This window comes from Paramisgurnus dabryanus, chromosome 13, assembly GCF_030506205.2.
Source record: "Paramisgurnus dabryanus chromosome 13, PD_genome_1.1, whole genome shotgun sequence".
Classification (NCBI taxonomy): Eukaryota; Metazoa; Chordata; class Actinopteri; order Cypriniformes; family Cobitidae; genus Paramisgurnus; species Paramisgurnus dabryanus.
Window position 1 is genome coordinate 27,332,891 of NC_133349.1, and position 17,361 is coordinate 27,350,251.

Below are 17,361 nucleotides of genomic sequence, written 5' to 3' on the forward strand. Positions count from 1 at the left end.
AAAGTGTGTGTGTTGTTAGTAAGGGTGTGTCCATCATTACTGCATGCTTCATTGCTGCCATCTGGAGATGCCAAGAGATGATTTGACACAGTGATGAAATACACAGGAAGTGTATGGGCACTGTCCAGTCAGCAGGATTAAATGATCAAGTATTTAAAAATCTGGATTTCACATCAAACACATTTTTAGACTGCTATATTTCCTGTAATGAGTGATCAGTTTCAGTTTGATGTGTAATGGGTGTGAGGTATGGATGTGTAATATCCTGTTTGTGTAATGAGTCTGATCTCATTGCATCCCAGCTCCTTCTCTCCAGAGACCAAAGCATAACTGCATGGCAATCTTAATCCTCTCTTTTTCTGTACTTTCATTTAATGATGCTGTGCTCTTACTTTCTGCATCTCTGTTTCTTCTTATTTTATAAATTTAAAGGATGTCTCTGGAGGAAGACGGTTTCTTATACCTACCTATAGACAGTGTTAAAGTTTAGTAGACCTAGGAGCATGACCCTTCCCACAAGGTTTGCTCTTCAGACTTGAATTATACAGGCGCAGAATTACTTTTCTAAGCATTGGGACTTAAAGGAGACATATGAAAATCTGACTTTTTCCATGTTTAAGTGCTACAGTTGGGTCCCCAGTGCTTCTATCAACCTAGAAAATGTTAAAAAGATCAACCCAGTCACTTAGTTTTGGTAAAGCATTCTCTGCAAGCACGTGAACAAATAGGTCATTGAAATGTGGCTCCCCTTGTGATGTCAGAAGGGGATAAAAACGCCCCTTAATCTGCACTATCCAACCATGGCACTGCCATTTATAGTGCAGAGATCAGGTCATTTGCATTTTAACGGACACACCCAAAAACGGCACATTTTTGCTCACACCTACAAAGTGGCAATTTTAACATGCTAAAATAAATCATCTATATGATATTTTCAGCTAAAACTTCACAAGTGTGCTCTGGGGAAACCATATTTATTTCGTATCTTAAAAAGTCTTGTGAAATGCCCCCTTTAAAGTCCCCCTGCAGTCGATAATTTTATCACTTACAACTCATCTTTGGGCATTTGTGCATATGTAAAGTTTTTCCTGTGGCATTTATTTCTTAATGCTTTAAAACAGCTTAAATGTAACTCGACACCCTTGACTCTTTAAGTAGCCGCAGTTCTATGATTATGCAAATTAGTCCCCGCCTCTAACCAATCGCACAGCTTTGACCATAGATATGAATTATATGAATATTAGGGAATAATATTGTGTATGAATATAAAACGAATTAGTCCCCGACTGCACTCTTTCTCACCATTTCGGACCATAGATATGTAAATAGATGCTACATCCGGTAGTTTCAGACACATGACTGCTAAGTTTGGTTTCACACAATGCATACGTGAACTGTGAGTTTGCAGCAGTTATGTTAACAGGACTTTATCATCTGTAAGCATCACATAGAGTAAAGTAGAGCTGAAGCAGCTGTGATACAATCGTTTCAGCGCAAAGTCTATGCAGCATACATACATTATATCTATGGCTCCAACTGTTGATCGTTCAACTGTGATGATGTGATTGGGTAAATGTTTGTGACGTAGGAAACAAAGACGATTTGAAAGCACGGGAAAGAGACTTCAACTCCAATTTTATGAATAAAATAGCAATGCATAGACATATAAAGAACTATAAAAACTTGATTTTCGACAGAGGTTTTCCAGAGTTTGCATTTTATCCCACATTTCATACACATTCTGAACTGAATGCTGAATTGGATTGTAAAGTGCAGATTTTAAATTGCCAAAGCCGTGAGTATAGATGTTTTGGTCTGTCTGTGTTAGCCCTGTGATAAACTGGTCACCTGTCCAGGGTGTTTCTCTGCCACAGCCCAATATCTGTGCTCCGTGGATGGAGAAAACCACAGATTTTCCAAAAATAAATAAATAATACAATTATATCTAGCTTCGGATATAACACACTTTGGTGTAGGTGGTTTTCAACAAAGCAACCACATGGCAATGCCTGAACAACCACTGAGAACATCATTATAACCACATAACAATGCAACACCTTAGCATTGTGGGAACTCTCTCCTAGCAGAACGAAAAACTGAAATTATGCAGTTAGTGTGGGTGACCTCACTTAATTTTATTTGAATCATTTAGAGATAAAGATAAGCATCACATCCTGTTTCAGAGGTTTTGATGAGATGACCATTTGCCAATGACGGTCCATCTGAATTTATCAATCATCAGAATCATATACTTTTTAACATTCAATTATTCATGAATCGACCAGGAGAGTCACTTTGTTTGCTTGGCTTATCGCTCTTTTCCGCTTGTCAGTTTAACTTGAAGCATCGACTGATCAGTGGAAAAGATAAATGATTATTTAAGCACAGGTGTTTGGGATGGAGATATTGATGGCCAATGTAAGAAAATCTGTTTTTGATGTACACTTAAAAATGAAGTGATGCCATAGAAGAACCATTTTTGGTTCCTCAAAGATCCTTTTAGATTTAAGAACCATTTCTTTCATACCTTTTTATGATCTGAAGATAATCCTCTTGGTTACTTTCAATAGGACTATTTTCGGGCACTGCGTAATATCATTGCGCCTGCTGCACCCATGTTACGGCAGAAAAGTCCTTGATTATTACGCCGGAATGAGAGTATAGTTCCTAACCATATCTGCCTTAGAAAATCACAACTTTTAAATTTCCGTCGGTCTTAGTACGTGATGTAACTAAAGAAGAGTCAAATTTTGAATAGAAAAAAAATATCTAAATCTTTTGGTTATTTTTGAGTGCGATGCTAATGGTCTAATTAGATTCAATGATTTATGCTAAGCAATACTAAAAGTGGTACTGAAGACCAAAAAAAGTGGAGTGTCCCTTTAATTAAAGGTTCTGCATTGAACCATTTAGACAAAAATAGTTCTTTTGTGGCATCATGACATTTTTGTAGGATATAATAATCATTATTATACAGTACATCATTGCCCCCCTGGTTATTTGTGTTTAATGTGGCGGTCTCAGCTTTTAGTTGGACTGGAAGTGTGTGCTTCTTTCTCATTCCTATTACTTCTTTTTCTCATACACACAGGCATCCGATCTATGTTCCCCTCCACCCAAAACCACAATACCTTACCATACGTGTCCTTTAACCAAAGCAAACCTTACAGTTCCCTTAGAGAACAACCATTCCATTCGCCCATTGCTTTTGTTTTGGAAAGGTGGGGCTAAAATCATTTTAGTGGCTTTGACTTTTCAGAAAATGTACTGTACGTATTGCAAGTTTAACCCTAAAGTTAACTTTTTGCAGTGCAATATGTACTTTTTTCATGTGTTTTGAAGAGCAATTTGGTAAAAGATATATATAATGAATATATATAAAGCTACAATCAAATCTGTATAGTTGAAATAAATTGGACATAAATATATTACTCATACATCTATTATTCAAATCAAATTAACTTTTTGGTGCCACGAACAAAGCTTGTTTGGGTCATTTTTAAAAGTTTGAATGCTTATAGCTTGAGAAATAAAACATTTTTTTTTTTAATATTCTTGTAGATTGTGTATCAAACAAACAATTTCCTTATTTATTTAAAGCTCTTTATGCCTCAGCTTTAGAGATACAGTACAAGAATCTAAATGTGGCTCCATGCACATTTGTCTCATATCTGACCAGCAAATATTGACCACTTTGATCTCCTTTTTGTAAAAATCTTCCATATGGGTGAACCAGAGTTGACAACCCTGCTCCATATGTGGATTCATCCCAGGTTTAGAAAGATAAATGAGCTCCATATGGGAAAGTCCTGAAGTTGATATCTTTATCTCTGTCTTTGTGTCTTCTGCAGGCCTTGGCATCTCATCGAGCTTATCTCCTCAGCGCACGCATTCCCACCAAGGTAAGATCATTTCGGTTTTGGTTCGTCTGTCTTGAACGGTTTGTTTATCTGCTGGTAATGCTTAAGGGTCTCCCCAAACTGTGACACTGATCTGTCTGGTTTTTATTGTAGTGTTTTTATTTGAAACTAGGATAGTCACATTGGTCTAATTTCCAGTATACATTAACATCATTTTGACAGTGTAGCATGGATTTAAGGGATTTATAAGATTTTCTTTACTGTATATTTTTGCTAATGCAAATATTAGTAGTAAAAATAAAAATGCATTATTTTGGTGAATACTTCTTTACATGAAACATTTTAAAACCTTGAATTGATTCATATTATTGGGCCAATCTGATATTGATCCAAATTTTAAATTGACATTTTTAGCTCCAGCAGCTCTACTCTTGAGCCCTTTTCACACAGAGTTTATGGAAAATGCGTCCTGGATTTGTCTGGGATCATTTGATTTTTGGTTTATTCACACTGCCAATGATTTTCATGAATCTGTGCGTGCAATCACACGCATACCATAAAGATCCCGTAAAGACACATGACGTATTTAAAGTCCTGCACTTGGTAGATTTTTTCCACAGCATCTGAAGTTTGCTTATTATCCATGATTTCTCTCTTGAGATACCACGCACGTACATTTAGTTTATGACAGAATCAAAAGGAGAGCATGATGCGCTGTTCTGTCATGCTGGTGAATGATCTCAGCTTCAGCGTGGACAAGCTCCCTGATCTCTGCTTCAGTCCAGTTTTCCATTTCCCATCGTGAATCATAATCTCTGCATGTAAATCCCTCGTTTTAAAGAGCTGAACCATAATATCTTATTTCGATGATATAAGCGTCCTTACTACGTCACCTCCATCATTTCATTGTTTCTGCCTCTTGTTTACACAGAATGCTTCAGCGAATGTTAGGTCCCTTTTAAGGGAGCGATCCCAGAACATTTACGGGACATGTTTGTGTTCACACAAAAGCCTCTCTGACAATTTTAGGGAAATGTTTTGGTACCAAAGTGCTGTGTGAATGAGGTTTTGGTGTCTACTGTGGGCTTCAGTGGATTAAGAGCAGTTAGTCTAGTGACCTGCTCTCCTCTGACCCTATCAGTGTAGAAGATCAACAGGTCATGGTGTGACATCCCATAATGCCTCTGTCCACCCAAGGCTTCCTAATAATGGTAAATGGATCAGATAGATTACTGAACAGCTTAAGAAAATCAACTTGGCCAATGACTGTTGGCTAATAAAAACACAACAATATTGTGATAACTTGTATAGTTGTAAATACTTTATTTATTTATATAAGTAAAAAAAAATTTATTTGACTTATTGAATACAGATGGGTTCAGTCCTCAGGATACCTTCAGATTCCTCATCAAAGCACTGATATTAGGAATGAGAACAATACAGTTCATGTTCTGCAGATGTAAATCTCCTCCTTGTATATTGATTTTGAAGCTTTCGGCATACCTGGAGGCTGCTACAGTCTGGTTCTCTCACTACGAGTATGTTAGTAATGCTTCATATGATATAATTTAACTTCAAAATGTTATAATTTAAACAAATAAATAGTCTGAATGTGTAAGGTTAAATCACTACTGTACTGTATGTTCTTTCTGTACACACTTAAGCACTCAAAGGGTCAACGATACTCCCACATTTTCCCACTTCTTTAATAGCAGTCTTGAGTACAGTTTACTTGAGTACATGACACTTGTACAGCGAAGTGCATTATGACCACAGAGTGTTTCACTTCACTTTGTGTTTAATTTCATGTAATGAAACCGCATCAATCCTTTGACATTGAGAACGCAAAGACATCTGTGTTCATGTTGGGGTCAACAGAAAGAGGTCTGCATTTGGTTCTTTTCAGATTTTCCATAGAAACCAGAGAAAATAATTTAAGTAGTGTTGTGTGATTTTCTTCAAAGTGACTAGCATGTTTCTTTTTAGTGCTGGTGTTCTCAAGTTAAAGCCTGACGCTGAAGTTTGGTGTTTTGAGTTGGCATTGGTTCCTTAAAGAATCTCTTAGTTCTTTCTTAATTTTTCATAGTTTCCTTTTTCCACTACAAAGACAACAACAAGGTTCTGTGTATGTAAATGGTTCTTTATGGAACTTTATAACATTGTTAGTTCCAGTCCATGATTCTGGATTTGGTCAATAGTTGTGTTTATTTATGAAACATATGTAAAACATTTCATTGCTGTTCACAGTCCTTGAGAGACAAATGTTTTCCAGCTGAAGGAAAACTTTTATTGATTTTACGTCATGAAAGTTGTTTTGTTGCTTTTTTGCTTTAACTCTTTCCTCTCCAGAATTTTTTGAAAAAGTTGCCAGCCAGCGCAAGCCTTTTTTATGATTTCACAAAAGTAAATATATAAACAAACAATATATCAAATGAAAGAACAGACCCTCTGCTTTTAAACAAACAATCAAACCAAACTTTTCATCCTATCTTCATTTGTTTATCTTTTTATCACCTCTCAAATATGGGTGGGTTTCTTCAAAAATACAAAAAAGCTGAGATAATTGCAGGAGTTTTGTTAGAAATCAGATTCAGAACGAAGACCAAAATAAAGAGTATTTGCTGCTTTTGGATCAGTATATGATGTGGTGTTTTATAAGGTGGGTAAGTGCGTCATCTTGTGCATAATAGCGGAAATATGGATTACCATACAGGGCTCAACGCAAATAATTTTTTATACTGGCCCAGTCGGGCCAGTGGTTCAGGTTTTCACTTGCACATATTCAGTGTCAGTGTCACATATTTAAAAATAATAATTAAAAAGTCAAATAAAATTGTATATATATACAACAGACATTTTCCACCAAAAAAAAAGGTTCCCAACTTTTCTGCTTTACCTGTAAACTAAAATATTGCATTGTTTCTTTTGTCGTGTTTTGCCCATATTGATGTTAAATAATATACATTGATGAAAATGTATTTTAGTGACTGAGGGTAAAGCACTGGCCCGATCGGGGAAGTGACAATACTTTTTACTGGCCCGAACGTCTCTCACGCTCTCATGTCCTTAATGTTGAGCCCTGCCATAAAATCTTGTCTTCGGCAGGGAAGCGTTTTCTCTGAATTTACCAGATAATGCTCCAATGGCGAGGAAAGAGTTAATATTTAATAGTGCTGTTTTGTGAATAAGTCACGGCTGAAGGGGTTGCAACACGTAATTTTAGCCGCAATTTACTCCGTAATACAGCTCAGCCTCAAATATCACATTGCTTACATACAGCCTGACAAAGACTCTATTAGCAGTTAAGTTTGGAATTATGTCAATATGCACTATATATATTTGAGGTGGCAAACCCTTCTGAAAAGATCAGATAAAACTAGCTAAGACCCGCTAAAAAGTGTCCGAACCCCCTAAAACAAGGCTGGGAGACCATCTAAAACAGCTTAAGCTGGTTTTAACTGGACTTTTCAGGAGGGAACGTTGAGCTGTCTGTCCATTTTTCAATTTTTTGGGGTATGTAGTTGGAAACTTGCTGTTTCAAATATCGAAGCCAGTCTTTAATAGAAGCCCCAAACGTACAGTACAGTAGTAGTCTGTTCAATGGGACGTGTCCACTGGTGTGTAATAAATCTGCACACACTACTGCACATCCAGCCAGCAGTGTGCCACTTGTGTTTGGGGTGTGTCTCTACAATGTACTGCAGCTGTGGATGTCTTTAATATGACTTGTGATTTATGATTTGCCAAGAATATCAGTATGTGTGTTCCCCAGGAATGCACTATACGACGCATTGTCTGCCAAATTCACTTGGGGTGTGATGATACACCAATACCATGGTTCTGTTCATATGACGGTTTTGGAGCCATGGTCTGGTTTTCTTTGCTGTGAGGACAGGGTTCATAGCATGGCACAATGAAACACCACTTAAAGGAAAAACACCACTGTTTTCAATATTTTACTATGTTCTTACCTCAACTTAGATGAATTAATACATACCTATCTTTTTTTTAATGCGTGGACTGAATCCTTGTACAGCGCGTTATGAATGTGTTAGCATTTAGCCTAGCCTTATTCATTCCTAAGGATCCAAACAGGGATGAATTTAGAAGCCCATTTTTTTTAAAGACTGTTAAATGTGTAGTTACACAAGTAAGTATGGTGGCACAAAATAAATCGTGCCGATTTTTAAGTGGATATAAAATGAGAACTATATTGTATTGCGGAAGAGCACTTAGTTTGCAGCACTTTGACCTTGGTGCAGTAATATTGACAGAAGTTTGATCGAGAGGAGGAGTAGTCAGGAGTGTTGATGATGTTACTGCGCACCGAGGTCAAAGTGCCGCAAACTAAGTGCTCTTCCGCCATACAATATAGTTCTCATTTATGATGTAAGAACATAGTAAAATATTGAAAAACGGTGGTGTTTTTCTTTAACTTATTAACTTTATTGACTTTAAACAAAACATTAGTACAGTCAGCCTGAGTAACTAAAATATAATACATTCCTCTAGTGTAAACTAGTCAGAAAAAACATTTATTTTAAGTACAGTCTGTTTACTTGAGTAAACTAAAAATGTGTGGTATCGTTTGGGATTATTGTTACACAGCTAATGACAACATATTATATGGATTAATGTAGTTTGAAAAAAAGTTTTTACTTTGATAAGAAATTCAATATTTCCAAATACCTAAATCAAAGAATGAATTACTATAAATAATCTGATGTTGGGTAACTGAGTCTTTACTCATGTTTACACAACAACATTTTCAATCATAAACAGGAAAGTTTCTATCCGGTCTGGCTGTTCGTTTACACAAAAATGTTTTGAGATCCTGAAAACGCAAACTTTTTGCCCAAGTTTTTAATAATGATGCCTTATTGTGTGGGAAACACTGCCATTGTCGTGTGTGCATAAAAATGTTCAAAAACACAAAGGAAAACTTTACCATTTTTCACTACCTGGTTGTCATGTAAACTCTTGGCAGTTCACCATCAGAATGAGTTTTTATATACGTATGAGCTTCATTTGTGTGTCAGCAGGGGTTTTAATGAGATCATTGTGATGATAACCTGTATCACAAAGCTAATTAATGTGAATAAATTAACTGAGATAATTGCCCTCATCTTTTCCAGTAATCTCATGCATGATGGGTTCAGTTTTTGCACATAAAAATCCTGGAGAGATTAAAGTCGAATAAATTAATTATATCTTGGCTAAATTAAAGCTCACGTAACACACGCTGTTTCTGCATTTCTGATATTAATCTGGAGTACCTATGGAGTAGTATGACATCCTTTATATCTCTGAAGAGTCTTTAGTTTAAACAGATTTATAAAAGAAAGATTAGCTTTACCGAATCTTTCCGATAACGTACGAAAAAATGAAGAAGGAGGAGTTATAACACGGGAGGAGCGAGTACGAGTCATGCAACACTATACAACACTGTTTTAACTTATGATTCACTACATGTTCGTGTCATTTATATAATATACACGCGCCTATTTCCAACATAAGACAGAAGTCTTACTTACCACGTGTAACTCGTCATGAAAATCCACCGCATCAAACACACACGCAAAACTCCGCTGCTAATCCGGATAATAAACTATATCCATTGTTTCCATAAGGCTGGATGTCTTCTCCTTACATCCAAAAACACACTTCTTGTTGTGCCATTGTTGACTTTTGAAATTAAACAAAGCTGAGTGGCGTGATAAGCTGTTAGCAAGCTCTAGCGTCTCCCACTGACTGACGGCTGGGCGGGGTTTTCCGGGGGAAGTTTTCCGGCGGAAGCCCATATAAAGAAGTGATACGTATCGAAAACCCCTGAAACGTCAGTTAGAACCGTAATCCAAAAAAATTAGCCGAAACTTGTACGAACCCTGGCGAAGTGCATTCGGCACAGAAATACTCTGAAACACGCCCAACTGCATTTTTGACACTTTGCCTACGTTTAGCATGAGGAAACAACTCTATAACTGTGTTAATAAGTCAGAATGCTTGAAATACCATTAAACCCCCCCTTTAAACCTATACACAAAATGTACAATTTCTGAAGTTGCTGCTATGATGTTAGGGTGTTGTTGTGTTAATTGCTAAACTTGAGTGTTTTTAAGTACATTGCTAGGGTGATCCGGTTGTCTATTAGGCCATTAGAGGTTTCATACAATAAGAGCACCCCCTCAATGTATCTACAGTATCATATTATTTAAATATGATAATGAAAAGATCTAAATGTCTTCTAGAAAACATAAATGTTAAATTGAATAATCATACTCTTAAAATGTTAAAATCATAGACTGTAAAAAAGATGGATGACACCTTTTCGCTCTTTTCCACTGCATGGTGAAAATTGAAGCCGCCAGTATCCTGATACAGCGCTGACATCTTTCGTCTTGAGTCTGCGCAGTAGCGATTTCGGGACCAGTCTTGCGCAGTAGTGAGCAGGAAGAAAAGCCGTGAAATCAAGGCCCCGCCCTCGCAAAATTCGCATATCACAGCTGTCAATCATGATGTGACACAACTGTTTTTATAGCATTACATAACTAACTTAAAACAAACTTATTTTAAAAACAAACTCTTGAATTGATAAAAACTACAGTAAATGACAGAAACCAGCTTCGGAAAAAAGATAATTGAAGTGTAATTAAATTGTTTAGTTGGTCTCAAGTCCCATTAAATAACATGGGGGAGGCGGGGTTTATGACCTATACTGGGACCAGTCACTGGGGGGCCATCGAGACGTTTTGGCTTCACTTTTCAGGGCTTGTGCAGCATGCTTGGTTAAAATAAGCATAATGTGTAAAGTGGAATGCATTTGTTCCTCTTATAATATTTTATTTCCTTTTTTATCATTGCAATAGCTTTAGTTGATATCCATAGGTGATTCTCATAAGCAAATATTTGTCAGGGGGAAGATTATTGGCCTTGTATGAATATATGAAACAAAAAAAAAGAGGAAAAATGTGTTTCTTCATACAGTAACTTCCCCAATTCTCACAATTACAGGTCTTACTTGTGTGTGTTTAGTTATTTACAGCTAATTTACCTGCAAATTTTTACCTTATCTCTTGCTGACTCTCTCTTCAGTATGCGTGTCGCAAGAAATCTCAGGGAAAGAGGTACGAGCATTTGCTTGTGTTATATTGCACCAAAATAATGCGACCCAAACTTTTCCACTTAATTAATAAAAAAAAAACTTTATCACTTTATGAGCCAAGTCCAAAAAAGCCCCTAAAATACGTGAACATGGCAACATTGCAAGACAGCGCTCTATGAAGAAACCTCAACACACAGCACTGGCAAGCCCGCATGCGGCCCGGTTGTGCCAACACAGCTATTGCCTATGCAGATGATGGTTTATTAAAATTGTTGAACTTAACTTTGTAGTATTACTTCGGTCAAATGCTTTTGGTCAAATGCAATCACTTCAGTTTGACCCACGAAACGATAATTTAGGGGATTCACTCCCGCATTTAATGCAGTTGTCACTTCCTAGACTTTGCGGTGTGTACGAGGGCCGATATGACCTTAAAATCTATGTTAGTATAGACGGATTTCATCGGACTTTACTTCCAGTTTCTTTTTGTTTAATGGTCTAACTGGTTGCTAAACTGAACTCTTGAACAAATAACTCCTTGAAAATAACAAATGTTGTGGTTTCATAGGTAATCTATGTGTTGTTTATTTTGCTTATGTAAATAAACTACTTTAAAATGACTTTGTTGTTATTTATTCTTAGCTGAGTTTACAGGAAGTAACGTGTTTTCCACGAAAGCCGCTTGTTTATGTTGTTACTGCTGAAACTGTCTATACATGACATAACACCAAAAACATTATTTGTAATACATTATTTTTTTACAGCTTGTTTACAGTTTTTTAATTTGTCCTGTGTTACACGTATGAAGAATTGATGTTTAAAATAGTAAGCTATGCAAAAAATCAATTAACTACTGTATATAACGTGTCTTTATTTGTGTTTTGTTTGGGTGTGTGTTAGTGTTCAGTATAGTCATGAAGGCAGAGTGGGCTGTCACTTTTGATCACATCAGCATCCAGCCCTCGAGCAAGTGTGTGTGTGTGTAGTGTGTGTGTTTGTCCAGCGTGAAGAGAAAGACCTTTATGTTGATCCCGAATCTTTTGAAGCATGGCTCATGAGAGCCCTTCAGACAGTGTATGTGGTACTACAGGGAAACACAAACTCTGACAAGCCCTCCAAAATCTGTATGATGTGTGTTTGTGTGCATAGGTGTCTGTGTGTGACTATGGATTGCGTTCATGCTGTTGTATGTTTCTGTATTATGAGGACATGTCTGTTAATATTAACTGTGCCATTGTGTAAAAGTTAAACATTAATGAAGAGGTTGTTCATGCTTGGAACCGGCCTGTCCGGTTTTGAACTTTAGTTTATTAACTATTACAGGGGGGTTGTTGTTTGTTTATCGGACAACAGTCTGTGCTTGTGTGCTGACGGTACAATTGAGTCATATTTTCCCCTTTGGTTTGTAATGCGGCCGTTTTAGGCTCACATTTTGAGCTTGGCAGGACAAAACAATGAATAAATTGAACATGTGAGGTCATGATTTATTCATAGTGTTCCTCTGTTTTAGGTGGAGCACACTTTCAATTATTTGGAGATTCAAGGCATCACGTGTAACAAGCCCACACAGGTAATAAATCACAATTTCACAAACTCTCGAAAGACACTGACAGATGTGTTGAAACATATACTGGCCTACGGCCAACAGATTAATAAATCAGTTCATAGTATACAGTACTCCTAAAATAAAAGCATGAAAAAGTGTAAATAAACGTAAAACAAATAAAAAAGTAAATAAGACGAAAATATTTAAAATTTAATTTTGAAAACTTTCTATGGGAATTATGGCACACATGGAAGATGAGTCCGATGTTGAGGAAGCTAATATGTTTGTAAATGGTACAGTTTGAATAAATTACCCCAAATGTACAAATATTTTCCTTTAATTCCTATGAATTCCCGTTAAGTGTTCAACTTGGAATTTTTCCAGAATTCCCAAGCTTTGCAACCCTAATAAAATGAGTTCACACACTAGGGATGCCACAATTATCAATATAATATTGAATCGTTCGATGCGACCTCCACGGTTCAATACACGCATATGATTTGCAGTTTCCGGTTTTATGCGTCCAAATCTTTACTTTTTATTATTCCCTGGCCTGTGCATCTGTTTGTGTGTTTGCAAATCAAATATTTATTCAGAATTCCCATGATGCAAAGTTAAATCCTGCAAGTTATCTATAGCGAGAAACGATATATGAATATATTGTGTACTGCGTGTAATGTTGCACTTAGGGCTGCATAACGATTAATCGCGACTAATCTTTGCAGAATAATTTTTTTTGTTTACATCATATATGTGTATTGTGTATAATAATTATTTATATGCATGTGTATTTATATATACATAATTATTATACACAATGCGCTTGTAAACATAAACTTTTATTCTGCAAACGATTAGTCGCGATTAATCGTTTTGCAGCCCTATTGCACTTTACATTTAAATGAAGGCTGTACTGCAGTACTGTTAAGTTTAGTTTACTTAAATATAGCAATATTTATTTAAAATGGCGAATTTATGTTTTCATGTATTTTATTTTCAAAATATTTCAAAAGTTGATTTTTGTACTCACGTAAAATAAAGAGAATTGCAATGAATATTTTTTTTCTTCTTAATATCTCACTGTTCCTGTCGCCTAAGCATAGAATAATTTAAACAATTATTGTGCTAGGACCGAACCATAATCCGTGGTTTAAAAAACGAGGTCTGTATTGAACCATGGACCAACTGAATTGTTGCATCCCTAACACTCACAAAAACGCATATTTGTTTCAATTGAAAATAACTTGCACTGACAGTTTTAAAATAAGCCTTTGCAACTGATTTGTCTCAAGATGCACACCAGTAACATATTTTTCTAAGGCATGTTTATCAAAGATGCTTAAACGTCTTAATTTAACTAAGGCCTAGTCTTGGCTTTAGCTAAGCCTTGTTTGTGAAACCAGTATTTTAAGTTGTATTATTCCATTGTTTTGTATTGGGCATTGGTATTGTGTTTCAGTTTGCAGTGGAGTATGAGCGCGGTCAGATGTCTCTTAAGATGGCATCTACAGATGAGGTGAATGAGGTGGTCGCTCACATAGGCAGCTGTTTACAAAGGATCTGGCCTGGGCTGCCTCCTCTGTGAGTATTACTAACAGATATACAATAAATGTTGAATAAATACACAACTGCGCTATGCAAACACGTGCCACAGTATAGTATGGCAAATAAATATAGTAATTATTCTGTACCTAAGTAGACTGTGCATTGAAGAACTGGTGAATGATGTATGAATGTATTCTCTCCGGTAGGAAGATTATGAAGAAGTTGTCCATGGAGCCTCCTGAAAGGATCAGCTCTTTGCAGGCACATTGGGAGAGTCAGAGTGGAACTGAACCAGGACCTTGTGGTAAATTCCCATTATGCACCTCCAACATGCATGTGTACATATGTGTGTGTTTCATAATATATATATATATATATATATATATATATAGTACTTCTAAAATAAAGAACATGAAAAAGTGTAAACAAACAAGTAAATACACACAATGAAAATGAATTAAAAAGTAAAATATGGAATGCAGGTTTGCAAAATTCGGGACATTTTGTAAACTTTCCATGGAAATTATGGCGCACATGGAATATGTGTTAGATGTCGAGGAAGCTTATATGTTTGTATATGATACAGTTTGTATAAATTGCCCAAAATTTACAAATAATTTATTTTAATTCCTGTGAATTTTCATTAAGTTTCCATCTTGGAATATTTCCAAAATTCTCCCTTGCAACCCTAATAAAATGGGAATAGACCCCGCTCAAATAATAAAATGCATACTGTATGTACATATGTGTGTGTGAGATTGCCTTGAGTTTCATATGATTCTTGATTTGTACAGGTGGGTTCTCGCAGCAATACAGGTGTGTGTGTGACTGGTTAGGTCTTCCATACAGAGAGGAGGTTCAGTGGGTCAGTATACTGTACACACACACACACACACACACACACACACACACACACACACACACACACACACACACACACACACAAAACCACTTTTATGCAAATGCTATTGATTTGTTGTCTAATGTGTTGGACTCAGGATTCCCTCTGGCCAGCTTTAATTCCTCGAGAGACCATTCGTGTTGAGATAAACACACCTTAAGCTTTTAGCATGACCTATGAATCATCTGGATTAGCATGTATGCCAAATAAACCGTGTTGTAGAAATCTTTTAGCAAATGCATTGTCACGTCCATCTTTTAACTGGGACAAATCTATATTTGTGTCCTGCATTCATTACACTTTATTCGATTTTAGTAATTGAGTGTAATTTTCTCAGTATTTCAGTAACCAATGAAATTTTTTCCAGGATGTGGACACAATCTATCTGACGCAAGACACACGAGAGTTAAACCTGCAGGACTTCAGTCACCTGGAAAACAGGTTAAAATAGTCTTTCATTTGAAATTCACTTTAATAAAAAAAAATGATGCATCGAAAAAAATGCATCACTATTACAACTTAAATTTTATTTGCATGTATAAAAAAGCATAGTAAGGTTATTTTTCTGAAATTCTGATGACAATTGCAAACAACTGCATCACTATTGAATCTTTCCTTTAGAAGGTTATAATGTCATATCCCTACTGAAAAGACCAGATAAAACCAGCCTAAGCTGGTTGACTCGTTTTATATAGTCTTCCAGCTTGGTTTTAGCTGGTCAGGCTGGTGTTTTTGAACACCCACCAGCTTAAACCAGCTTGGCCAGGCTGGAAGCTTGAATAGGCTGGTTGGCTGGTCTTAGCTGGTTTAAGATGGAAGTAGCTGGTTTAAAGGAACACGCCCACATTTTGGAAGTTTAGGTTATGCACAGTATCCCCCAGAGTTAGATACGTCCATACATGCCTTTCTCATCTCCATGCGTGCTATTACTTCGTCTGACGCAGCCCCTGCTAGCTTAGCTTAGCACAAAGACTGGAAGTGAATGGCTTCAGCTAGCATACTGCTCCCAATAGGTGACAAAATAACAAGAACATTTTCCTATTTTTGTGTTGTGATTTGTATAGTCACAGCGTGTACAAAAAACAAGGTGATATGAGACACAGCCATCTTTTTACCGTATACATACTGGGAACTATATTCTCAGAAGGCGAAGCACTGCTACTTGGGCCGAGTGATTTTTCACAACTCTGAACGAACTCTCTGCTCCTCACCAGGGGGCTTCTCGGGTGCTGCGACCAAATCACTCCGCCCAAATAGCCGGGGGGTAGTAGGGGGATACAGTGAATAAGCTAAATTCCCAAAATGTGGGCGTGTCCCTTTAAACTCGTCCTCCCAGCCTGTCTTTTAAGTATGGATGAATGTCTTGAAAAAATATTTCTTTGTGGCAAATTTGCTTTACAATGTAATAATTTGTATATTGAACACCAACTATCTCAGAATATGTTCCTGATTGTTTAATCCACGATTTCGTGCATTTAGACAACATTACTATGCAAATTTGGAGTAGGATTAGGCCAGCATTAGTGAAATGACTTAAATCTTGGATTTAACCTTTTAAATTCAGATTGAGTTCCTTTGAACATGACTTATCACGTGACTATATATACATTTGTGTTTGTGTGTGCAGGGATTTGGTGGCCATAATCGCAGTGCTGGAATATAACCAGTGGTTCAGTAAGCTTTCCACCAAGGATTATAAACTGGTGAGTTAACACTACCCAACCGAGATGTGACACATGAACTGTCATATATTAATAATCTTATCTGTTCAACATATCTTCAGATACTTTTCTTTTGCTGAGGTTAAACATTTTTGACCATAGTTTTTGAGTAAAGTGCAATGGTGGGTTTCTTTTGTCTATAGGCTCGGTCTCCATGGCAACAATCTTTGGCTTGTAGCCAAAATGCAAGGCTTTGTACAGAAAGGGTTACATTTGGTTCAGAAAAATGAAAATATCTTCAGGGAGATTAAAATAGACACCCCATCCCAAAGGGTTTATTCAGGAGTGAGAGCGTTTGTTAGTGTCAGTGCAGAGCTACACATGGCTATAGATAAGCAGCTGTCACTGGGGTTTGTACTGTATGAATTGATGCGAGCAGCTGATGAATCTGCGTGAAAAGAGCCATCATGATTCAAAAGCTCCCCCATAAGAGCCATTCAGGGATACGAGCGGGAATGAGCGAGGGCTTCCGGGATTGAGTAAAGCTGGGAAGAGTGTGCTGAATAACAGACAATAACAATGCACTCAATAGACTGGGAGGTGAAGGACATGAATCAGTGCATAGGAGAACATGTTTGTTTTTCATTTCGATGGCTGTAGGGGTGAATGTTTGCTTTTTCATAAAGGTGACTGACTGGGCAAAGCATCTTCAAATAAAACTTCATGCTTTACTGGTGAAACAGCTT

The 17,361-nt window shown here is 36.8% G+C and overlaps 1 protein-coding gene across 2 annotated transcripts in view; it reads left to right on the forward strand.

The window, feature by feature from the left end:
- LOC135728162 (F-actin-uncapping protein LRRC16A-like) overlaps nt 1–17,361 on the forward strand; it is a 145,587-nt gene that overhangs the window by 48,143 nt on the left and 80,083 nt on the right. For both annotated transcript variants that reach the window (XM_065246288.2, XM_065246287.2), the window contains exons 3-9: nt 3,852–3,902; nt 12,473–12,532; nt 13,968–14,089; nt 14,260–14,357; nt 14,848–14,918; nt 15,322–15,395; nt 16,582–16,657. In XM_065246288.2, the coding sequence (XP_065102360.2) occupies nt 3,852–3,902; nt 12,473–12,532; nt 13,968–14,089; nt 14,260–14,357; nt 14,848–14,918; nt 15,322–15,395; nt 16,582–16,657 (552 nt within the window). The remainder of the gene's footprint in view (nt 1–3,851; nt 3,903–12,472; nt 12,533–13,967; nt 14,090–14,259; nt 14,358–14,847; nt 14,919–15,321; nt 15,396–16,581; nt 16,658–17,361) is intronic.